We start from the raw sequence: 25,400 nt of genomic DNA, 5'->3' as shown, positions 1-25,400 counted from the left end.
TCTTTTATTTTAATACTTTTTTATTTTCTCGCAGGCTGGAAAAGCTTCTTTCGTGTTGCCTCAGATCTGGAGGAGACGCGAAATTCTTGAAAGAAGAATCTTCAATTTCGTACAAAAATGAGGAACTGGAAGCTGAAGTCAAATCTTCGCGAGAAAACAAACTAGAAATTGATTCTTCTTCGTACAAGAAAAAATCTCTAGTCTTCAGCAAGCTAATAATCAACTCTATGGTATGTTACTTTTCTCCTTTCCCTTCATTCATTCATCCTGTTTTTTATCTTATTTAATTGATCCTTTTTGCAGACATTTATGGTCTTTCTGATGAAGCTACCATTCTTCGTTCATTTCCTAATGCCTTGGATAATGATACCCTTCTTGAGCGTCTTAATAAATCTTTAAATAGTTTCTCAAATGATAAAATTTCATCTCTTTCTCTGAATGAACTGAGATCCAAATTTCGCCTCTTAGATTGACCATAGATCTAGTTTAGGCTTAGCCAACCGATTTAAGCGTCTCTTTCTTAATTCTAAAGAGAAAATCAATGAGCTAAGAACCAAAATTAGCGGTCTCATAGATGATAAGGATCGCATCTCTGATCAAGGTGCTAAGGCTTTGGCGAAATTCCAAGAGACCCTTCTTGAAGTTCAACTTGAACGAGATGAAGCTAACCGCAAGAATACCGAGCTCTGCGAAAGAGAAAACCAAATTCGTTCTCGTCTCTTATAAATAATGAGGATGAATTCGCTTGGGCTGCGAAAATCTTAGACGATGCCAGAAAAGATTTAGGTGTAAATGTTAGTCTCCAAGTTGAGCATACAGCCTTGATTAGAGATATGATTTCTGACAGAGAAGGTTATTAACTGTTCTTCTTCACTAATCTTTTGTTTCTTATGAATTTTCATCAAGTTATTAATTGATTGCCTTTTGCTCACAGATTCTGAAAGTAGATATCGCGAAAGAATTGAGGAACTTGAAGCTGAAAAAGAGGAACTCGCAAAGAATCTTTCTTCTCGCAACGATAAGTATTCTAGATTAAAGAATCAAATCAAGATCACTGTTGCGAACTTTAAGAATGATGCATTTTTCGCAATCAAACTATTCAAATGGTTTGTGATGACCATAGTATTCCTCATTCTGATTATCCTTGTCTCTTGGAGGAGATCCCAAAGAACATTCCTAGTCTGACTATTTCTGATAGCGAAGCTGATGATGAAGAATCTGATGGTGATGAAGGTTCTGATGGAGATAAAAGTTCTGATGCAGAGAAGAAGGGAACAAGTCTGATGAAGATGATGAAGGATCAACTAAGAAGTAGTCTTTGTTTCTTTCTTTAATCTTCTGTAATACTTGTACATTTATTCCTCTTTTGTATATTTGCGAATTCTTTTGGTTCTCCATATTCCTTAATATATGAGTTTCTTTCATTTTGACCTGCATTCATTAAAACAATTCTTCCTTGCAATATGGTTAATCAATAAATCATTAATTTTTTAATTTTTGCGTAAATCTATCATGTGGAGACAAATAACATTTTCTAATTTCATTCATTCCCATACTTGCCTCTGTTATTTGTATCCAAATGAGAGATTTTGCAGATTTTTCTTATTTTGTGCCTCAACTTCGCAGTTGTTTATGTATAATTTCGCAATCATATGCAAGTGAATTTTGATTCTTTTCAAAATCATCCTGTGTGGTCTTATTTTCCTTCCTAGTTAAAGGTCTTATTATGCCACCTCTTGTCATTGCGACAAAATCGCAGGACGTCCTTGCACTTTCATGCAAAAACCCATTGATCTTGCCTTAACTTTTTCTTTTGTATTATGGCCTCTTCAGGAATGTTGCGACAATATACAGGCCTAAATATTCTTGCGAAAATAAAGCCCCATTACATTGCTCTTGCGACGAAATCGCAGGACGTCTTCGCACTTTCATGCGAAAACCCATTGATCTCTTATCTTTTTCTTGTATTATTGCCTCTTCAGGATTGTTGCACAAATATGACAAGCCTTAATACCCTTGCGAGTAAAAAGCCTCATGACATTTGCGTCTTAAGACACTTATCAGCTCCCTAATGGAGGGTGCCGCCCTTATCTCCCCCTGGTTGCCCCTTCAAGGAGGCGTACTTCTACCATACAAGGTTAGCTCTCTCCCATCCAGTCTTAACAACAACCAGTTGTTTTCGCAGCCTCTTATCCCTTTTACCTATAGGGTTTATGGTTACGAGACTGCACCCTAAGTGGGGTTTTCTTCGGGCCGAGTGCAGTATAAGCCAAGACTTGTCAAGAATGGCAAGGTACGCTCCGACGCCCCTGGCACTCTTGACTCAACCGTGTACCTCGGCGCTTGATCAGATTCTGCACTCCTTGGGAGAGTCCTTATTACCTTAGTCGCCCAACCTAAGTCATATGCTTAAGCTGAGAATCCAAGGTGCCTCTCCCGGATGGGCTTTATTGACCCCAAATCTCCATGACTCAGGTTCCGGTGGCGGTGTAGCCTTTCCCTGAGCCATGCAACAGGTACCCCCTTATATGACGTACTTTAGGTCTTACATTTGCCTCTTGCGAAATTGTATTCGCGAACTAGGGTGTACGCCATAAAGGTTCGCCCCTTTCTCTTTTGTCATTGTTCTCTGATTGTCTTTTGTAGAATTCATTATCTCTGCGAGATTCTTGCACATCATCATATTGTATTTGCATTTCGCAATCTCAATTTTGTCATTCAATAAAATGTATTTTTGAGAATTTTATTTATTGCGAGAGTGTCGCAACAAATCAATCATTCATACATTACCTTTGTTATCCTCTGCTTCTTTGTTATTTTCTGCTACTGTTTCCTTGGTAGTGGTATGTTCACCATTTTTTATTCTGAGCTAGCATTAGTTTCGCAACATCTCTTCTTCTTTTCTTTCGATTGCATCCACCATCAACCTCTCACTTCTTTGTGTCTCTTTGATTTTGTGTCGCCAATTTCCTTCTTGTTTGCTCTTCCTTCGCAGGATTCTACCTCAGTTTCGTAACACCTCTTTCCTTCAACCCAATCTCCCTTTATGATTCCTACACCGCTGGGGTGAGGGAATTTGATGCACTGGTGGAAAGTTGAAGCTACACCTAGAATCCCATGTAGCCAAGGTCGACCAATTAATGCATTGTAGGGTGATTCTACATCAACGACACAGAATAGGATTTCAGAAGATATTCCCTTCAATGGAATTCGCATAGTAACCTCCCCTTTAGGCTTGTTGGCAGTACCATTAAAACCATATATCTTATATGTTGATGGTATAAGATCATCATCTCTTCCTCCCATAGTTTTATAAGTATGATAAAATAAGATGTTCACAGAGCTTCCAGTATCGATTAGAATCCTATTAATTGCCCATGAATCTTCAGCTTCATCATCCTCATCTTCTTTCGGTTTTGGATTAATTTCTAATTTTACTACCAATGGATTATCATGTACCTCTTCACCTTCGGGATTTCTTCTGCGGTAAAAGAAATAATCTGTTTCTGCCATTCCTCTAGTGGCGAGATTTTCGCAATATTCATAATTTCTCTTCCATCATTATCTCTTGCGAACACTCTACTCAAAACATTGTCATGAAAATCTTCAATTGTCTTGTATGAATGTACGATAGAGTGACAGAATAGATTCTTTGCTTTTGCACCAACTTCTATGAAGAATGTTTCCTTCTTTTTCATCGTGTTTACTTTGTGATGCTCTGGTGGTGGTGGCAATGGTTGAGATTGTGGGTGCCCTACCAAAAAGTGGTTTAGTTTTCCTTGATCTATCATTCTCAGAATAATTCTTTTTACATTTCTGCAATCATTTGTAGTATGTCCATGAAAATGATGATAAGAACAAAACTCATGACTTCTGTGGTTTGGAGGTGGTTCCGTTCCCATGTTCCATGGTGTTGGTATATTCTCCATCAAAATTATAGCTTCCCATATTTTCTCCACACTTGCATTTAGAGGTGGCATCTTGATTTCTTCCCATACTACCTTGTGACCTCCTTGTCCTCTATTATAGTTTTGTCTTTGACCTCCATAAGTTTCTTTGCGGCTGATCGAGTCTTTGAATTTGTTATTTCCACCACGATTGTAGAAATTTCTTTCTCTTTCATACTCCTCTTGATCTCGGCTTCCCATAGCCACCAGTTTTTTGTTGTTACCCGTCACCTTTCTTGTTGTACTTGCGAAGTGCTCGCCACTGTGTTTATTAGTTTGGGTAATAAGCTTGCATTTGCTGTTTGTGAACTGGTGTTCGCAACCGGACATGATTCCATTTCATTTTGCCTTTCCTCTAGAGAAATATATTCTTCCTGAAGTTCTCGCAATTCAGTCATTGTGATTGTATTCTTGACCCTGAAAATTTGGATATACAATAGGTTGGTTGCAAACATAGCATTGATAAATGATAAGATAAGATATCTTTCATCTACACGGCCAGCCATTTCGCTACACATAGTCCTCCGTCTTTTAGTTAGGTGCTTCAAACTTTCGCCAATCCTTTGTTTTAATCCAAACACGTCTTCAATACCAGGTCGCGAAGAATTATTACTTATATAAGCCCCCATGAATGTAGTATGCAAATGATTGTAGGATGTTATTGTATTCTTTGGTAGACGTTCGAACCATTTTAACGCCTCCCCTGTTAAGCTGGATGCGAAATACTTGCATAATACAACATCATGATTTTCCCATTGCAACATGCACCTCACGTAGGCTTTAATGTGGTTAATTGCACAAGTTGTTCCATGAAAAATGCTGGTTAATGCGGGAAAATTGCATTTCGGTGGTATTCCTCCTAATTGTACTTCCCTTGTAAATGGAGTTTTCGCAGCTTCTTCTATAGGTTCATCCAATTGTCTTCTGCCTACTTCTCCTCTATTATTTAGCATTCCTCTCATTTCTTCTAATTCTTTTAAGATTTGTTTATTTACACCTAAATTTTGATCCATTGGTCTTTTTAATTTCGCCTCCCTTCTTCTGCGTTCATATCTTTCTTCTCTCGCGAAATTTTGCATTTCTTCATCATCATCTTCATCTCGTCTTCTTCTGCTATTCTCTTCCTCATCTCTATCTTGAATTCGCATATGATGATGTCTCTCATTTTCCCCTCCATGATTTTGTTCATTTCTCATCAATTCCATTCGCTGTCTTTCAGCCATCCTCTATACTCTATCATACTCTTCATTGATATCACCGTTATTCCGGTTTTGTGTTCGTCTTCTTTCTCGATTATCGTGATTGTTCTGGCGAATTGTCTCCTGAAGCTCATATTCTTCCATTTCCGCTCTCAATCTTTCACGTTCGCAAATTAAGCGTGTTTGTTCAGCATAATGTCTTTCAGTTTATTCTTCGATTGTTTGTTGATATCTTTGAGCTTCTATCTCATGTAAATTTCTCCTTCCTTCCTCTCGATTCCCTTCGCCGTCTTGATTATTTTTTCCCTGACGTTGTCCATTCTCTTGATTTCTATCATTTTTCCTATCATCAAAAGTTTTATCTTGTGGAACGTAACGATCATCAGTTCTTTCGCTATTTTCGCGATGTTCTTCATTAGGATTTGATATTTCTTCTTGAATGTTATTTACGGCATTAATTATGGGTGAGTTTCGCCTCATCTCTCTTCTAGTCGATCTTGAATATGATTTTGTAATACTTCTCGATCTTCTACTCTGTAGTCTCATATTTTCCATCCTCAATTCGTGATTTTGCCTTGTTAAATTCGCACATTCTTCTGCCTCAGCTCTTCTTTCTTCATGTATTCTTCGTCTCAACGTTTCTAACACTCCAATTTCCTCATCTCCATGAATTATTGCTTCATCTGCTTCTTGATTTCCCTCTACCTGTCCATGGTTTCTGGTTTGCTGCTCTTCTTCTACTTCTTCTGCTGAATTTGATTGCCAAGTGTGTATACTCACCCTATCATAATCTGTATTCCTTCCTTGTACTAATATTTGTTGAACTGGTGGTTGAATTTGATTTACTCTATTATTTCTCAATCTAGTAGATTCTCCCATTTCACTTCTTTCCCTTCCAGCAATTCTCTTGCTTCTTCTAACAGTAGTTGGTTTTTTTGATGTATTTCTTCTTCTAGCCATTTCTTCAATATTAATGAATTGCAAGAGATTATGTAAAATTCTTAATCAATCACTCCAAATCTTCACAAATCTCAATATTAATCTTCAATTTTTTCTAGAATAATCTTCAATCTTCAATCATCCCTGTTTCTAGCGCAATTATGTAGTTGCAGGAAATCCTACACTACACCCCTCACAAGATTTCATTAACATTCAACTCATTTTAGATTAACAATCTTAAATTTATTGATCAATCTTTGGACAATCTTACAAGAAAAGATAAAGGAATCAAGAATAACCACTACTCTAGATTTTCTCTCTCCTATTTACTTGTTTCTTCCCCAGAAAAAGATCTCTCTCCTCCTTACAGCTGATCGGCTCTTTATATAGAGTTTTACATAGTGGATGACAGCTAATCTAACCTCTATTTTCGGATATGTCTTGCGACATTTTTGCAACCTTACAAATGTTAATCTCGCAAACTCTCTAATTTTCGCAGGAGCATCACATTTTTCTCATGTTTTAGCTGACGTTGTTTATTATTTCGATTCTGAAGTTATTCTGCGACGCTACTGTGTTGTGTTGTTAATAATTTCGCTGAGGCATTATTGCTGCGAGATTCTGATCCTACAAATGATCTGATTGTTCCAGTAGGTAGACCTTCAAACCACTTCAAATATTCTCCTGACAAGCTTGCCGGAAAATACTTGCAAAGAACCGCATCATGATCTTCCCGTTGCAATAAAGATCACACATAGGCTCTTATGTGTTGTATCGCATAGGTTGTTCCATCAAAGAAGTTGGTGAATGCTGGTAAACAGCATTTAGGCGGTATTTCCGCCATCTGTATTTGTCTTGCAAAGGGTGTTTTTCTTGCTTCTTCAATTTCCTCATCCAGCTGTCTCCTACCGCCCTCTCTTCTTGTTTTCATCATTTCTCTCATTTCCGCTAACTCTCTTAAGATTTATTCATTTACCACCTGGTTTTGTTGCATTGGCCTTTTCAGTCTTGCTTGCATTACTCTATTGTCATGTCTATTTTGACGTATACCCTCATGCATCTCTCTTTCTTCTTCGGCATCTCTTCGGCGTCTCCGTCTTTCTCTTTCATCCTCTTCTACTTGATCTTGTCGATCCCTTAGCATCTCTCTTTCTTTCCATCTAGGTCTTCTCTGTTCTTCCTCATCCTCCACAATCTGGTTTGGAAGTGTGCGATTAAACTCGCGTCTTCTTACTCGATTGTCATGGTTGTTTTCGCGCACATCGTCCTGCAATTCTCGTTCTTCAATTTTTTGTTTTCTTCTCCTGCGCCTTTCTCGCTCATCCTATGCGCAGTTCTGTACAGTCACATACCTTTCAACCTCAGCTTCGCGTTCACGTTGGTCTCTTAATGTTTCTGTACCTTGTAGTATCATTCTTCCTTGCTCTGTATCATTTTGTTCACCTTGATATCGCTCACCTTGTTGTTCATGCCTGTTATCTCTATTACCATCTTGCATGCGATAACTTTCACCATGTATCACATATCTATCATCTAATGGCGGTTGATCAATGCAATATTCATCGCGTCGATCTTGCAGATCATCATTTTCTTGACTGTTTTCTATAATATTATCCAAATGTGTTTCTTGTCTGACATCTCTTCGACTAGATTGACTACGTATTGATGTACTCCTACTTGATCTTGACCTTGAGCGAGTCGTACTTCTCGATCTTTGTTCCTATAATCTTATATTCTCTTCTCTTAACTCATTATTCTGATGCATCAAATTTACACGCTCTTCATTCTCTCGCCTTCTTTCCACAGTCAACCTCTATCGAAGTTATTCAATTTTCATATCTTCATCAGTTCCTTCTATGAGTCCTCATGCTCCAGTCCTTTGTTCATCCTTTTCTGTTGAATCTGTTTGCGAAGTATGAACACTCACTCTATCGTAGTCAATAACATTATCTTGCACAGGTTCTCGTTGAATCGGATGATGGACTTGTTGATCTTGATTATGTCTTTATCCCATCCTGGATGACTCTGCAATTTCACTCCTTCTTCTTCCAGTGAGTCTCCTGCTCCTTCTAATCGGTACCGGCTGTCCTGCTGCAGAATTTTGTCTTACCATTTTTGTTTTCTTGTTTCAATTAAAAGAAGAAGTTCCCTGTAATGAACTAAAAATTTGAACAATGAAGATGAAATTTCTGAGGCTATCCTTATGAACTTTTAGGTTTAAACTTCTAAACTTTCACCACTACGGTATATCACTCCAAGCTGATTTCTAGCGCCAAAATGTAGTTGCAGGAAATCCTACAACCATACCCTTAATGAAATCTTAATAACAATTCAAGTGATCATCTTAAAATTTATACATTCATTCATAAAATCTTGAATATGATTAAAAGACTTGAGATGAATTCTAACTTGGGAAACAAACAATCTCTCTCTCTCTTCAATTCCAAGTCCAAGCTCTCAAAAAGATCTCTCTCTTTACACGGTCACTCGGTCCCTTATATAGGGATTTTACATAGTGGATGACAGCTAACAAAGCCCCTATTTTCAGATCTCGCGTGCGTTGTTGACGCACGCTTATATTGGCCCCTTTTGCACGTACTATTCAATATCGCACGATTATCACACTTTACTCGTGATTCTTCTGACGTCATCTGATGCGTCGTCTTAAATATATTGTACACGATAACCTTCGCTCGTTCATCAAACCATTACTTCGCACACATAATAGACGTGCAGTGTTTAGTATCTACACTAACAGTCCAACAACATATAAGATCGAAGATGAATAAACAACGCCTGATATTGAGTGATGATTGAAAGAGCGTTCACTACACCATTTTTAGGGATTCGCAACGGAATGACGTTGCTGACTAGTGTTGCAATATCAGACCGACGTTCCAAAACACGGCGTTGCATCATTTCGCAACGGCATAAGCTCCGTTGTGACTCTGGGTCACCAACGGGGATTCTCAAAGAAAAGTACTGTTGCGAAGCTATTTATTCGCAACAGAAGTAAGCCGTTGCGAAGATGTTTCGTATTACAGCAATACCCCTACCCGGAACAAAATGTTATTGGTTCTGGTTCTAATTTAGCAACAGGTTTTGTGCGTTGCTAATTTTTTGCAACATAAAGCAAAAGGTCAAGCCTTCATTGACCTGGTCAAAATCCATTTCCCCCTGCAGTTGCCCAGTTCCCCATATTCAGCATTCCACAGATATACAAACTTTTACACGTTCATTCACTTTCATTTCCACATTCACCATTATGAAAAAAGAATTCTTCAATTGAAGTTAACAAGTACGAGTATTTGATAGAAACTATGCCATTCATTTAATGGACATACACATAAACTTACTTAGTTCCTAAGTTCAGTTTGTATAAAGTTCTGAAATTCCTAAGTTCTTCTAACTTAAATCTCTAGAAGGAGATACTACATTATAACTTACAAATCTTGCAGCTACTAAGGGACCTAATGGCTGCTGCTTTGTTGCTTTGTTCTCCAACCTTTCCGATCTCACAACAGAGCATTATTCAATTAACCTGCGAACAAAGCATCACAAATTCTTCTAATCAAACTGATGTTTTTCTATAACAAGACGCAGTTGTGAGTTGTTGTAGTCGAGCTATCTCAGTTGTGAGACTTACCATGTATGCTGCAGTTATCATTTTCCCAGCAAACCATCTCCCATGAAGAGCACGCTGCGCACTCATGGCTGATGTTGTAGTATCAAACCGCAAGTACACATGCCCTGCACTATTCCTGTAAGTGGATGACAAACATAAGACAACAAAAAATAGTCTAAAGAAGAACATGCCTAGAGAAAATAGTTACATACTTGTCCACAAAAATATGTTTTACTGTCCCAAACTTTGAAACTTCATCTTGAACGTCATCTTTAATATCCAAATCAAAATCATGTTCAGTCTGCAAATGCAACATAAACATTCAGTATACTAGATGAAACACAAATGGATCATGACCGAATGCAAACAAATCGATGGAGAAGAGCAATTTTTGCAGACCCCAGATGTTGGATCGAACATATTCTTCAGTATTAGGCATTCACTTGGGACACCCACAGAATCAATAGGAGGCACAGATACTGCAGTAACCGGAAGGGAACATGGTAAACCAGGTAGTGCAGGTATAGAAGCTTGTCCAAGCGCAGCAGCTAGTGGGTTGATGGCAGGTGCAACACCAAGAACTGATGTTGCTGGTAGAGCAAGGGAAGCTCCATTTACAACAGGAACAAGGCTGCAGATGATAAAGTCACTTATAAAAGATATAAAAAGAGGGAAAGGAGAAGGAGAAACAGAGATAGTTAATAAGCAACTAACCTTGATGTGGTGCCACTTCGATCTAACTTCGACATGAGAATGGCTCTAGAGCAGGCATTCAAAGTCTGTACTTGAAAAGAAACTAAATTATGAAGTGCCAGTAATTAGCCATGTATCAAGAGTTGAGGCTTACGATTGGTTAATTCAAGGATGACAACATGTAGGAAAACTAACATTCATTCACAACTATAAATATACTAAGATTACCCAGCACACATCACTGATAGGTACCCTCTTTTAAAATTATAGATGCGGGTAGATACTTAGTTTTATTTGAAGATATGATTAGCGCTTCTGCAACATTGAGTTCTTTGTTGTTAACTTGAAGGAATATTCAATCGTAGTGTTCAGTTCCAGTATGCAGTTTTCTGTGGCTCTCTTTTAGGGGTCGCTGAAATTAACCATGAAAATGATTAGTAGATATATAAGGCAGCCGAGCTACAGATCATAATACATCATGTTGACTAGATTTAGATTTTAAATTATATTTAACAATTCATAGCTAAAAGCAATTGATCTCGAAATGCAGTCAATCAGCTAATTCACTTCTCAAAAACTTGCTTAGTGTCTAACATCCTAATTCATTTCTCAAAAACTTCTAACAATAATGCAGTCATGCCTTCACTGCCAGTTTTTCTTCGACATACTTGCACGCTTCTCTCATCGCGAGGTGAATGATAAAACAGATGGAATAATTTAGAAACAGTATGGTAAGAACTCAGCGGCAAAGATCAAAGTATCAAATTGACTGCCAGATAAAATCCGCACCAATGAACATAAAAACAAATGATTATGTAGAAAGAACTAAAACAAGTTTCCAGAGAATGTAAGCTTACTCTGTATCCACTGATTATAGATGTTGGGTGTATCTTATTCTTGACCAGCTCATTTGCTCTCTGCAAAAAAACCAAGGAGCTACATATTGCAACAGCATATAGAGCACAACCAGCATACCAGTTATGTAAGTGTTACCTTGAGCAATTCTACAGCAACAATAACAACAGAAGTAGTCCCATCTCCAACTTCTCGATCTTGAAGCTCTGCCAACTCTACAAGTACCTATATCCCACAGAGTAGACAGTGTAAAATCCAAAAACAGAAACAAACCCAAAAAATAAAGAATGCAGGGATGCCAAATGTATGTATGTATCATTCTTTACCTTAGCAGCTGGATGTTCATCATTTGACTTGTTATCCCATTACCTTATCAATCTTTACCTTGAAATTGCAAGTTTTTGAGAAGTGAATTAGGATGCTACATCATGTTGTCTAGATTAAGATTATTAGATTATATTTTATCATCATTTTGTATCTGCTGATGCTTATTCAATCAGCTAAAAGAATTGAGACTGAAAGTCATACCATCTATCAAGAACATATACTAATTCAATATAAGGTTGAGAGATTGAAATTCGATGAAATCAATTTAATGGGTAACAGAGATCCAAATATGCTTATTACGGATCGAAAAACTGATTTTCTATTTGAGATTTTCTTTAAACAGCTTTCCTGACTTCTGAAGAACCCTTAAAAAGAATTAGGTGGATTTTTCTGAGATTTTGGTCTCAAAAGGTAGATCGAGATGAGGATATTACAGATATAAACTCTGATCATAAATCGAAGAAAGATTTTTAGATGAGATCGTCGATTTGGGTTTTCAAAACCCTTGTAAATCGGTATCAATTTTGAAGATTTAACGATTATTATTGAATTAAAAAGACCGACATAGAGTAAACTTATCTTTTTCATTATTTGTGATGATTATTTCCTCTTCAGATTCAGTTGTTGACGATGATTGTCAACAAGTTTTCTTCTTCGACCAGGAGCAGCGCTTCAAGAACGCGGTTGATTTTACGCTGGTTGAGTTTGTTTGACATAATGATCGATGGACCAACGTGGTGGCGATCTGTATTCTAAAGAGTTCAGCTGAGCAGATCGAGATAGAGATAGAGATGGAGAGGAGAGGAGAGGGAGGAGAGACTGAGTCTCTGGTTTGGCGGAGAGAAAATGAACATGGAAGTCGATTAAGGCAGGATATGCCCTAGATTGGGATTAAGGGTGGAAAAAAAATGAAGTCTTGACCGAACTTTGACTGGGGCGTGTTTACGAGTTCTGGTGTTCCCGACCATGCACGTGGTTCACACGCTTGAACCCAGCACAGTTGCGATTCGCAACCTTGCTTGTGAGGTTGCAATATTCGCAACGGCAATCCTCTGTTGCGAAGAAAAAGCAGTTGCAATTAGCAACTGAAATTTCTCAACGGCTTCCTGTCGTTGCAAAACTGGGTTACAAATACCTTAAAATGGTGTAGTGGTTCGACGGTTCGGCGGATTATAAACGACGTTTGGTTGGCGCACAAATTTAACTTAAAATCCGCTTGGTGTTGGGCGAACAGTAACATAGCGCCTAGTGTTGTATGCAACTTCTATAACTTCCAGAGGAGAGATGCATTTTAAAACCACGCTCGTTGATACAATTGTAAGGACCCTCAAGCTCGTCAACAGTATTAGACTAGTCAAGTGACGAATTAGTCGATAATGAGTCGATTAGTTTAACGTGAACGTTAATTAATAGGAATTAATCTAATAACGAACTAGATACGAAACTAGTATCACTAGATAGATCTCGAAAAGTTATGCAGAATGGACTACTCGAACAACGTGCCAATCGGATACCGGATGAAGAAGATATCTTTGGATGCGTATGAATGTCAAAATAGTAATTTTGTTTTAGACCGCCTGGCTGCCCTTATCTTCTGGTCGGGTGTCTTTAGCATTCATGGCCGACCTTATCTGCACCAAATCGAGAAGACCCCGTTATCTTCTTCTTTTCTTTCTCTTTCTTCATCTTTTTCTCTTTCTTCTGTTTTTGTTTTTTTCTTCTGCTCTTCCTCTGTTCTTCATTCTCTAATGGTTTGCGAATCAAATTGATGAATTTGAGATTGAAACAAGGGGGAAAGATCATGTAGTGACTGCTGGTGAAATGAGAGATAAGATATTGATGTTGGAGAAGATTGAGTTGTTGTTATAAATTGAAAATCGGATTTCTGAAGTTAAGATGCGTAGAATTGATGATGATATAGTGATGTTGAAGGATTAATAACAACTGGGTTGCTGTTTAATTGGATTTCTAGTGTTATCTTGAAGATTGATTCGAGTTTGATAATTAGGGTTTCTGCTTGTTGTATTGGAATTCGAATTTGGCAAAGATTGAAAAGATTTAGATAAAATTGTAAGATGGGTTTGTTTAATTGAGACTTTTGAAGTTGTTGTGGTGATAAATTGAGAAGATAGGTTTATGTTAAATGGAATTAGGGTTCTTGAGTCGATGTAAGTGAGGATTTAGAAGATTGTTTGGAAATGAGTTCTGTTGATATGAAGAAGTGGGTTGTTGTTCTTGGCTTGAATTATAAAAGTCTTGAGTTAAGAATTGGTTGTGATGAACTGATGAATTGCAGATGAAAAGGTGATGTGTTGATGGATCGGGTTCAATTGCTTGAGTAGAACTAATCAGAGGTAATGGTTTTTCTTAGTTAATTGAGTAAAGCTTTCTGTTCAAATTTTAATTTATGAGATTGTTAGTTGGACTAAGAATTGAGATGCAGGAATTGAGATTGTTTTAGAATGGGTAATTGAAGTGCAGAGTTACTTGGGCTGAATTTATGTATATCTGAATTGAGAAATTGAGTTTAAGGAAGGTGTTGCTAATGTTGTTGTCATGGTTTGTACGAACGAATGATTTCAAGAGATGGGTATGAGTAATTGTGGTTATTGGATTGAGTATGATCTCAATTAAAGTTGCAGTGTGATTGAATTACAGGTTCAGGGGACTGGATTGTGTGTATATTTGATCTGGTAGTGGTAATTGGAGATGGTGGTGTTGTCTGTGTTATGTAGTGCAACTGAAGTAAGATGAATGTGTATGGATGGTGGTAATGTTGTTAAAGTTCATGGAACTGCAGTTGTAGATATAGTGATGTTGTTTGTGTATTTGTGGAATCAGAAATGGGAATTGAAGTTTGTATTTGTATAAGCTGAGTTGGGTTGTATGTTTTGAGAATGATATGAAATTGGGAATGAGGGTTAGATGAAGGTGTTGAGTGAACCTTTAGGGGAAAGCTTGATACTGCTTTTGCAATTAAACTTAGTTTCAGTTGTGAATTTTAGAATTCTGTTTTAAGTGAATTTATTTGTATAATGATCAATGTTAGAATAAGGTTGCTAAAATTGAACTAGACTTAGAGTTGCAGGTGTGGTAGAATCTTTGGCTTGTGCTTGTGGCTCAGGCCTGAACCTTATACCTGTCTGACTGAACCTATTCATTCTGACACAGTTGTATTATTTTCTGACTTAGATCATCAGATTAATTTAACTCAGTCTAAATCAGTTTCAACTCACTGAGTTGAGTCGTGTGACCATTTGACCAGGACAGTGACTTGATTTTGGACGTTGACCGTGAGTCGACCCTTTTTGATCGTTAGTTGACTTAGATGAACTGGACCTTAGTATAATGGATTGGACTAGTGGACTTGGGCTTAGGGCTAGTTTTACTAGTTTGATGTATTGGACCTTTATGGTCTGATTTAGCCTTTGGCTTCTTCTACTAAGTTATAGATATTCTTAATACCTATCTAATAGACTACAAAATCAATTCAATTAGTAAATCTTAGCTATGCTAAAGATAGAGAATAAAAAGGTGTAAAACCATAAATTCCTTAGAACCATTAGATAGTTCACTTAGCTTATAACTAGAGAATTATATGGGATTATGTTATGAGCCTTGTGTGAGCCTTCTGGCTAGATTCTTAGACTTCTTGTGTGATTAACAGTTACTCTATATTAACAGTGATCGATTCAAAGGATGAACCAGGGGATCGTGGATCTCGAGGTAGGCGTGGCTTGTCATCAAAAGAGGTGGGAATACTTTTAACTCTTTTGAAACCATTGTTGTTTCTTTTACGAAAGTTTATGTTTAACAAACTCATGCATTGTCAATTGTGCATTTCATGCATTATTTAGTTTGTATTATGATTGCTCTGTTGATTCTTTGAATCTTTCCATGAATTGGAAAGGACCTGTAATGTTTTGTTGTCAATATGAATTGTTATGGGAAATGAGAATTTCCACGTGTGGTATATAGGATACGCTCCTTCATTTATATCTACATGACTTCAGGTTTTATGCTTATTAGGTGTGGAACAACCCGGTATCAATATAGCTATATAGGTGTGGAAAAACCCGGCATCACTAATATATATTGTTTGAAGAAGGAGTTTGTCCATATACATTGTTGTGCATTTCCAGTGACTTAGTCACTTTGATGTTTGGGAAAACATGTATTATTTTACAAATCTTGCTCATGATTTCTTTAAAGTTAAATGTTATTCCTACGGGGCACCCCTTTTAGGGATGAAGTGCTCACCCATCCCCACTTTCAGTTTAAGAGACAGATCAGAGTTGCGCAACGAAAGCTTCAAGGGTTGATTTCGTTAATTGGTTAACTTTTGCTATGTTTATTATATTACATGTTGTATTTTTAAACCAAATGACTATTGTATATGTATCATTTGAGAGGAGTTCTTGTATATATATATTTCTGAGTGGGGCTAGTTTTGGGTTAAATTTTGTAGAAGATTTCTTAATTGATTGTTTAAGTAAATGATTTAGATTTTGGTGCCTCTTATTTAGTTAATCTCTTGGATTAGTCAGCTGCTAGCTTAGGAGGCGCTACAACAATGATCTAATCACGCCCCAGGGCGAACTTTTATACCACGCCCAAAGGTAGGCGGACTTATAAAAAAGTACGTTTGGTTGGGCCAATGGTAAAACCACGGCCAACCAGGTGGTCTTTATGTACATCCATACCCACATCTCAGACACAGATTCAATGTCCGCCTACTCTTAGATGCTACTTGTATTAACACTCAACCTCACAGGCTCATTCAGTTAACGCCTCATTATATTTGACTTTAGTCTGGCTGGGGGACTATATTTGGTCCCAAACCCTAGATAAGCCAGGTCTAGTCCTGTTGTGCAAAAGTATTTACCCCAACACTCCTCGAGATGTGTGTAGATTGATTTAATCTCCATCGTTGATCCAATTCCTCCAGAAACTGTTGATGAAAGCTGTGATTGATGCTGAAAAAGGTCGGGGTACCTGTAAAGACACTCTGATGCTAAAGTCAGAGGGAGTTCTTAAGAAGGTGAGTTGTGGAGAAAAGGAATAGAAATCGTGTACCTTTTGAGTTGGGTTTTGTCCTCTATTTATAGGCAGAAAACCCTAATCTAGTTCCAAAATAACCCTAGATTTTTGGTTATCCAAAATTACCACATAGATTTGTACTTATCCTTTAATATATGTATCTATCCGTGAAGATCCATGTTTATCTTGAAATATCCTTGTATATATTCACAAGATTTGAGTCTATCTTGGAAGATCTTTGTCTATCTTCACAAGATTTGAGTCTATCCTGGAAGATCCTTGTCTATCTTCACATGATTTGAGTATATCTTGGAAGATCCTTGTCTATCTTCCCAAGATTTGTGTATATCCCCACAACATTTGTATTTATCTTGAAAGATCCATGTTTATCTCTCCAAGATTTGTACCTATCTTGGACGATCCTTGTCTATCTTCCAAGATTTATGTCTAGCTCAAAATGGCTTCCAAAATAACTCATTTGGGCTTCTATAATAAGCTAGACTGGGATTTGATATTAAGCTCTGGTTACTTTAATAAACCAACCGGGTTTTTTTAATAAACCGATTGAGCTTCCAAATAAGCCAACTGGGCTTCAATAATAATAATCCATGGGTTTCTTTGATAAACCAACTGGGTTTCTTTAATAAACCGACTGGGCTCCCAAACTAAGGCAAGCAGGCTTCAATAATAATCCATGGGTTTCTTTAATAAACCGACTGGACTTCCAAAATAAGCCAAGTAGGATTCAATAGTAAGACATGGGTTTCTTTAATAAACCAACTCGGTTTCTTTAATAAACCGACGAGTTTCCATAATAAACCAAACGAGTTTCTCCAATAAATTGTATTTCACCAGTATGAAATAGCTTGTGTTGTATGCACGTGCACCATTTTAATTGGTTACAAACATCGCCCCCTCTAATTCTCAACTTGTTGATGGATTAAGAAAAATACAAAAGAACTAACCATCTCGGCTCGTTCAAATTTTCCCTATGTCGTTTATCGGATAACCTTTCGTGGCCTAGGCCAGCTTGTTGTGTGGATTTTCCCCAAGGTCGGCTTAATAATTCAAAGCACAAAATATGTACTTAACCATCTCATAATCCATTGTTCTTCAATCACCAAACACGTTCAAAGTACTAATAATGTACTTTAAACTCCATATGGTAATTACACAAGCGCCAAACAGATCGGCATGTTATGTCCTCTTGCTCTTCCATTAGCTAACAAATGACCTACGTGTTGGTCTTGTATATCTTCTCTAATCTCATCTCCCACCCTTATGGTGAATGAAGCTTTTTATAATCTGAACTAGACGCCAATATTACGAGTTACTTCATTCGAATGCCGGTAGCTCCTGTTACTAACTAAGCATCTTCTTTGCCCAGTGGTTCCGGTCTTGCTATGGCACATTTATTGCCATTTGCTTCATTGTTCTTTGTAAGATATTGCTAGAACTATTTGACTTTGCATGAAAATTCATTTCCTTAGTTTTTCTCTTTGATAAAAAAAACCTCCAATTTATTATACCAGATTATTTCTCTAATATAAAAATCATCAAAATTCTTTTCCTATTCATATGTGGTGTCTGGATTAAATTAATAACTCAACTTCGACTTCGAGAAGATACCTCACTCGAATGCAGGTTGCTCCCGTAAATTTCTAGGCACATTTTTTGCCCAATTGTTCCGGTACTGGCCTAGAATATGCCGACTGAATGCTCGTGTGTCTGCGAATAATGAATGTACGACAATCTCTGGTGTACGTGTTAACTGTCTCTAGGTTTTCGTCATACATTTCCTTTCTTTCGCTCCACCTCCTTTACTAAACGGTATTCGTTTCCTCCTTTTGTTTCATTTTTTATTGAAACATTCCATCTCTTATTCTTTAAGTATGTCTATCAAATCACTACGTCTTTGTTTTTCTTCATTCTAGAAAAACACTCCAATTATTTCCTTAATAAGCAAAACACTTCGTTATTGTTTTTCTCTTTATTAGAAAAACATTGCAAGTATTTCCTCCCTTTTCCTTTCGCTCCATTTTTAGCTTCAGCTTTTATTGAATCACTTTCTTTTTCTCTTTATATTTATTAGAAGGCCGTTGCAGTTATTTCCTTAATAACCAAAATACTTAGTCTTTGTCTTCCTCTTTTATAGAAAGACATTGCACGTATTTCTTTAATAAGTACATGCAAAAAGTGTTCTCAATTGTGACTATAAACTTGATTTATAATGTAATCGGGGAAGACTTACCTCCCCAGGAGTTCGTTCGTTCTATCTTAGTCGTCGCGTCTACTTCTAATGATATTGAAAAGGATGTGTCCTATTGTTTGACTTCCTTAACCATGTTGGTTTTGATTGCATGTTAGGCGTCACTTTAGCCGCCCCCAATATCTGTAGAGATATTTCCAAATAGCAAAGACGTCCCCAGGTGAAGCAGGAAATAGATCTATTATATCCAATCATCTCTTTCTAGATGGCAATGGGGTTATGATCAGGTATCTTTTCCATTGACATCACTATTTCTGGATCCATCGTGATTTTCCTTTTTGAAATCGCCTCAAAATTTTGTCTTGGTGTGGCGTGTCCCTCGATTCCGGTCCCTTTCGTCATACATGACAACTTTGTTTTCTTTGCTTATCTTCAATTGATCATTTTTCTGTTGAACCCCAAGCAACAAATCAAACGAACTTTGAATTCGATCATGTTGTTGTCAACGAACCTTGAACTCGATCATGTTGCTGTCCCAAGTGCATACAAAAGTTTCTCAAATATAGAAATTTTTGCTACCATTTTATAGGCAATCGAAAGAAGATTCAAACGATCCAAAAATCACTCAATTCAGACTTAAACAAAGAATTTATTGACGAAACAAGTTTTGCACGAAGCGCGCATGCTATCACAGACGTGGCACTGATGACCGTGCACAGTTGCCGACATGGCGGTTGACGTGGCCACACTGACTGGACAAAATTACTGATGTGGCATCATATGTGCTGACATGGCGCACTTACTGTACCGCCTATACTGATGTGGCAGTCGCTGACTGGATAACTGCTGCTGAGGTGGCGCCTTCTATGCTGACATAGCATTGTGTTGACTTGACCATGCTGACATGGAAGCAAGATCCGATGACGTGGCGTATGTTGAATGAACATTTTCTGCTGATGTGGCGTTCTTTGACTGGATCAGTCTGGCCCTCGCTGGACCGTGTTTGTACCAGATCGGCTTGACCCGATTGAACTGCCAGCTGAACCGGACTGGCTGGACCAGTTTTTGAACCGGCTGCTTGCTTTTCTGTCACGGTTTCGCTAACACAATTTTTTGTTACCTTTTTTGTAACAATTTTCATCACTATTTCTGGAGCTGCACCGTAACAGTTTATTTAACTGTTGTAATAGTTGCTTCAAACTTTGTAACGGTTCCTTCAACCTTTGTAACGGTTTCATCAACACTTGTAACGATTTCTTCAACCTTCTTAACGGTTTCTTCAACCTTCGTAATGGTTCCTTCAACCTTTGTTCATCTTAATATTTTTTTTTGCTAATTTTTGATTTTGACAACGTTTTTTTTCACAACGATTCATGAACAGATCTTCTGCAACTACTGAACACGACGTCTATGGAAAAGTTCTGAACTTTCTGCGACTTCTGTTCGTAACGGTTTAGAAACATATTTTCTGCTAATTTTTATCACAACGATTGTGGAAAACGTTCTTAATTTCCTGCAACTTTTCTCCGCAACTTTTCTGAAACAATCTGCAACTTTTTTATTCACAACGTTTCTGCAACCTTTTCTTCACAAGTTTTTTGCAACTTTTTCTTCACAACGTTTTTAGAGCCCTAATTTTCAAAAACGCTTTGAAAACAATTTCTCTCAATGGGGGAACATGATCCTTTATTCGTAGTTCCCTTTAGTCGGCGCCAAAAGATGTTGGTTCAAAAATATTTACTCCAACACTCCTCGAGATGTGTGTTGATTGATTGAATCTCCATCGTACCAATTCCTCCAGAAACTGTTGATGAAAGCTGTGATTGATGCTGAAAAAGGTGGGGGGTCCCTGCAAAGACACTTCGATGCTAAAGTCAGAGGGAATTCTTAAGCAAGTGAGTTGTGGAGAAAAGGAATAGAAATTGTGTACCTTTTGAGTATGGTTTTGGCCTCTATTTATAGGAACAAAATCCTAATCTAGTTCCATTATAACCCTAGATTTGTGGTTATCCAAAATAACCACATAGATATGTACTTATCCTTTAATATCTGTATCTATCCGTGAAGATCCATGTTTATCTTGAAAGATCCTTGTATATCTTGATAATATTTGAGTCTATCTTGGAAGATCTTTGTCTATCTTCACAAGATTTGAGTCTATCCTGGAAGATCCTTGTCTATCTTCACAGGATTTGAGTATATCTTGGAAGATCCGTATTATCTTCCGAAGATTTGTGTATATCCCCACAACATTTGTATTTATCTTGAAAGATCCATGTTTATCTCTCCAAGATTTGTACCTATCTTGGAAGATCCTTGTCCATCTTTCAAGATTTATGTCTATCTCAAAATGACTTCCTAAATAAATAATTTGGGCTTCTATAATAAGCTAGACTGGGCTTGGATATTAAGCTCTGGTTCCTTTAATAAACTAACTGGGTTTCTTTAATATACCGACTGGACTTCCAAATAAGTCAACCGGGCTTCAATAATAAGCCATGGGTTTCTTTGATAAACCAACTGGGTTTCTTTAATAAACTGACTGGGCTCCCAAAATAAGCCAAGTGGGATTCAATAATAATCCATGGGTTTCTTTAATAAACCAACTGGGTTTCTTTAATAAACTGACTGGGCTTCCAAAATAATCCAAGTAGGCTTCAATAATAAGCCATGTGTTTCTTTAATAAACCAATTAGGTTTCTTTAATAAACCGACTGGGCTTCCAAAATAATCCAAGTAGGCTTCAATAATAAGCCATGGGTTTCTTTAATAAACCAACTGGGTTTCTTTAAAAAATCGATTGGGCTTCCAAAATAAGCCAAGGGCTTCAATAATAAGCCATGAGTTTCTTTAGTAAACCAACTGGGCTTATATAATAAGTCATGTGGGTTTCTTTAAGAAACCGGCGAGTTTCCATAATAAACCAAACGGGTTTCTCCAATAAACTGTATATCACCGGTATGAAATAGCTTAAGCGATACGCACGTGCTCCATTTTAATGGGGTACAAACAAGTCCCAACGCTTGTGCTTCATTTCCAGTAGAAACTCTATAAATTAATGTTGTCGGGACCATCAAAATTTATTAATTAAGCGAGATATTAATTAAACGATATATTATTAATTATTAATTTATATATGAAAGGATGCCACTCGGGGGTTATATTGAAAAACACAGAGTAATATTTACACAGGAATGGGTGGGAGCTGGGCAACAATATGTGCGCCAACTCCTAAAAAAATTGCGGTAAGATCTGCCGAAGCGGGTAACCTTAACCAGATGTGTGGTAACAGGTAAGCTCGAAAGTTGTTCCCGTTCCTATCAGGGGAGATGCAAACCGTCTCTCCTTTCAACGAACACAATATCAATATCTGAATCTTGCAATTTCAGCATGGCCTATCGATGTTCGTACAAGTACACTTGCAAACTGCTTTCGTCATTGTAAACTTCGATCAACAGATAACACAAGTTTAGACAATTTGGATGAACATACAAACAATGAAATCACTCAAGACTTGCAAAATTTGATCGAGAAGTTGGGGTATCGCAATTCAATGAATGTCGAAGATGTCCTAAATTATCTTGAAGAAAATGAAGTTACACAGTTGTTGACTGATGAAGAATTAATCGAGAGCGTTATGAGAACTGATAAATATGTGGATGATGATGATGGAAGTTCTTGTAAGGACCCTCAAGCTCGTCAACGCTATTAGACCAGTCAAGAGACGACTAAGCCGCTAATGACTCGATTACATAATATAGATTTAAATTAACAGAAATTAATCTAACTACGATTTATATACGAGATTAGTATCACTAGATATATCTCGAAAAATTATGCGAATTAGACTACTCGAACGTGTCATTCGGATACCGAACGCAGAAGATATGATCACATTAGTGTGCGGGGCAAAATAGTAATTTTTCCTTAGACCGACCTGGCTGCCCTTATCAATGAATGGTGCCTTAATATTTTACGTCGGCCTTATCATCACCAAAACGCGTCGAAGAGAAATTCATTTGTCTTTTCTTCTTCTCTTTCTTTCTTTCTTCTTTCTTCTTATTCTTCTTCTTCTTCTCTTATCCTTCTTTCTGTCGATCTCAGTTCATAAGAACTGAGTTATCTGTGTGTGAGATGTTCTTAGAAATTTAGTTAGCTTGTTGAATCGAGGAAGATGAAGTCGGAACTGAGGTCGTTTGAGTTCCAGGAGAAGAAGAAGGTGATGTTGATGTTCAATCGAAGTTAGGGTTTTTGTTTCGGAGATGATGGAAAGATTAGGAAGGGTTCTGAGATTGAGATAAGAAGAGACTAGTTTAGAATCAAGTGATGGTGGTGGTTTTGATTAGGCTTGATGTTTCAGAATCGGAAAAAGGTAATTTAGGGTTTCTATTTTAATTGATTTCTTTATGAAATTGAGTTTGTCTTGGTATAATATTATAATTTCTGCTTATTAAGATAGTAGGGCGGTATGCCATCTATTGGCAATAGTATTAGTAGGGCGGTACACCATCCGTCACAATATTATATATACTATTTTATTTAAGGGAAATCACTCGCGTGCATATTATGCTTGTTTGACTAACCTTTGCTTCTTGATACGTGAATTGTTGAATGTTTCCTTTCACCTTTGGCTCTTTTAAATTACGGTTTTATCTTTAGAACTGTGAAGCATGTTAGTGATTACTTGAGAGTTATTTGTTTCCATTGGGTACCCCTTGGGATGATGTGCTCACTTGTTCCCACATCAACTTTTCAGTAATCTGAAGGAATGGAGCGCACGAAAATATCTGTTTCGTAGCTATGCATTTTAATAAATCTAGTGTTGTTGTGCATCTTTAACTATATGTATTCTTTCTTATTCTGTAAACAACACATTTATTCATTCTTAGAACTCGAAAGCCTTTCATTTATATAATACCAGAGAGTTTGGGTTTTGTTATTTAACACTTTCTATAGTTATGATTCTTAAAATCGGTAATCTAGTTTTGATGCTTCAATTAGGTTGTAATCCTATCAGACAAGCAAGTTTAGTATTTGGGGCGTCACAGTTCTACAGTAGAGCCCCCTTCACGAAACGAGGCTATTAAAGCAACAATCACATTGAATAATTTCTTGCTGAGCTATAAGAAAACAACACCAAAAATTCTTACAATAATTAGAAAAACTAGAGATGAAATTCAATGCGATATAGATTTTAGCAAAAAACATGAAACAATTGAATCATTTTTCAAAAAGTCTTCGTAAATCATTAATGTATTGAATATATATAATGCATTATTAATTTATATTTCATATGGGGTCTACATAGGTAATCAAGAATGTATTATCTTATAATTTTAGCGAATTATTAATTTGGCACGTTGTCCCCAAATTGGGACCGACCAAAAATATTATTTAAGAGAATTTATTAAATAATCCAGTATTATTTAAAAGAGTTTCTACTATATATAGCTATAGTCTGGCTTTTAGTCCATGACTATGGATGCTCTAACTCTGATTTTTTTATGCAAACCAAACTGCCCGGGGTATTCCATTTACATGTTTGTCGATGGAGTAAAAGTATATTTTAGAAGTCTGGTGCAGAAAAAAAACACACACACTTTCTTGTTTCTAGAATTATATGGAGGGTGGTTGTCAAACTAATCTGATTTTTTTCTTCCTAGTAAAAAAATATTGTAATAAAATACATCGTATAATGATAATTAATAATTTTGCATATGATCTTGAATTAGTTAAATTTTTGTTAGACCATCAGTGTCAGATATCAACTTCATGTGTACTTTGTTTTTCTTTTGCAATAGTTCATGTGTAGTTTATTAAATACGCCATACATGAAAAACTATCTAATAATTCGATTACAGTTAGCACATAGATGATAGACTATGATATCGCAGATGCTTTTCGGGCAATAATTTGATCCGTAAGACTAATATTAGGAGTGTTTAAACTAGGAATTATAAACAAAGTAGGGGATGGAAGGAGGACAAAGTTTTGGACTGACAGATGGCTTGGAAATGAGGTCCTAATGGAGAGGTTTCCAAGACTTTACAACATTTCTAGGAAACAACATGGATGGGCCAGGGATTTGGCTATCTTAAACGGTGACTTTGGAAATGGGTGGGACTTACATCTTGGAAGAAGACGCCTAACAGATGAAAAAACTACTGAACTTGCAGCTCTTTATTCTCTCCTGGATAACGTCAACTTAAATTCTTCAGTAGATTCTAGATCTTGCAGATGGGATCCAAAGGGAGTGTTCACGGTTCAGTCATGCTACAAGGGGCTGAAACAAAGTTCAGGTAATGTTTTCCTTTATTTGAAAGTTTGGAATACTAAAGTCTCTACAAAAATTGCTTTTTTCGTGTGGCTTATTCATCATGGCGCAATCTTAACTCAGGACAATCTTGTGAGAATGGGACGGGTATTTGTAAATAAGTGTTTTTTGTGCAAAAAAAGATTCGCAAACTATTAACCACCTGTTTATGCATTGCCCTGTTATCAATATGGTTTGGATGTTTTTCATGCATGAATTCTCGCGGGACTGGGTACCAAACTACAGTGTTACT

At 37.0% G+C, this 25,400-nt stretch overlaps 1 protein-coding gene and 1 non-coding gene across 6 annotated transcripts; both read right to left on the bottom strand.

Annotated features, from left to right (window-relative positions):
• Positions 1-9,351: 9,351 nt before the first annotated feature.
• Positions 9,352-12,409, bottom strand: LOC113319341 (RNA-binding protein 39-like). Of its 5 annotated transcripts, none has more exons than XM_026567608.1 (9): positions 11,585-12,409; positions 11,397-11,483; positions 11,261-11,320; positions 10,632-10,815; positions 10,425-10,489; positions 10,110-10,341; positions 9,923-10,011; positions 9,732-9,846; positions 9,352-9,626 (listed from the first exon to the last, which is right to left on the bottom strand). In XM_026567608.1, the coding sequence occupies exons 5-9, from the start codon at positions 10,457-10,459 to the stop codon at positions 9,618-9,620; spliced, it is 480 nt and encodes a 159-aa protein (XP_026423393.1). In that variant the 5' UTR covers positions 10,460-10,489; positions 10,632-10,815; positions 11,261-11,320; positions 11,397-11,483; positions 11,585-12,409; the 3' UTR covers positions 9,352-9,617. The 5 variants fall into 5 exon arrangements, with proteins under 5 accessions (XP_026423393.1, XP_026423394.1, XP_026423395.1 ...); XM_026567609.1 differs by having other exon boundaries at positions 10,656-10,815; XM_026567610.1 differs by having other exon boundaries at positions 10,688-10,815.
• Positions 12,410-22,068: 9,659 nt separating this feature from the next.
• Positions 22,069-22,193, bottom strand: LOC113319864. The gene has a single exon (XR_003345843.1). It is a non-coding gene; the product is annotated as a U6atac minor spliceosomal RNA (small nuclear RNA).
• Positions 22,194-25,400: the final 3,207 nt, after the last annotated feature.

This window comes from Papaver somniferum, chromosome 10 (assembly GCF_003573695.1).
Source record: "Papaver somniferum cultivar HN1 chromosome 10, ASM357369v1, whole genome shotgun sequence".
NCBI lineage: Eukaryota > Viridiplantae > Streptophyta > Magnoliopsida > Ranunculales > Papaveraceae > Papaver > Papaver somniferum.
This window is presented reverse-complemented; position numbering and strand designations above follow the sequence as displayed.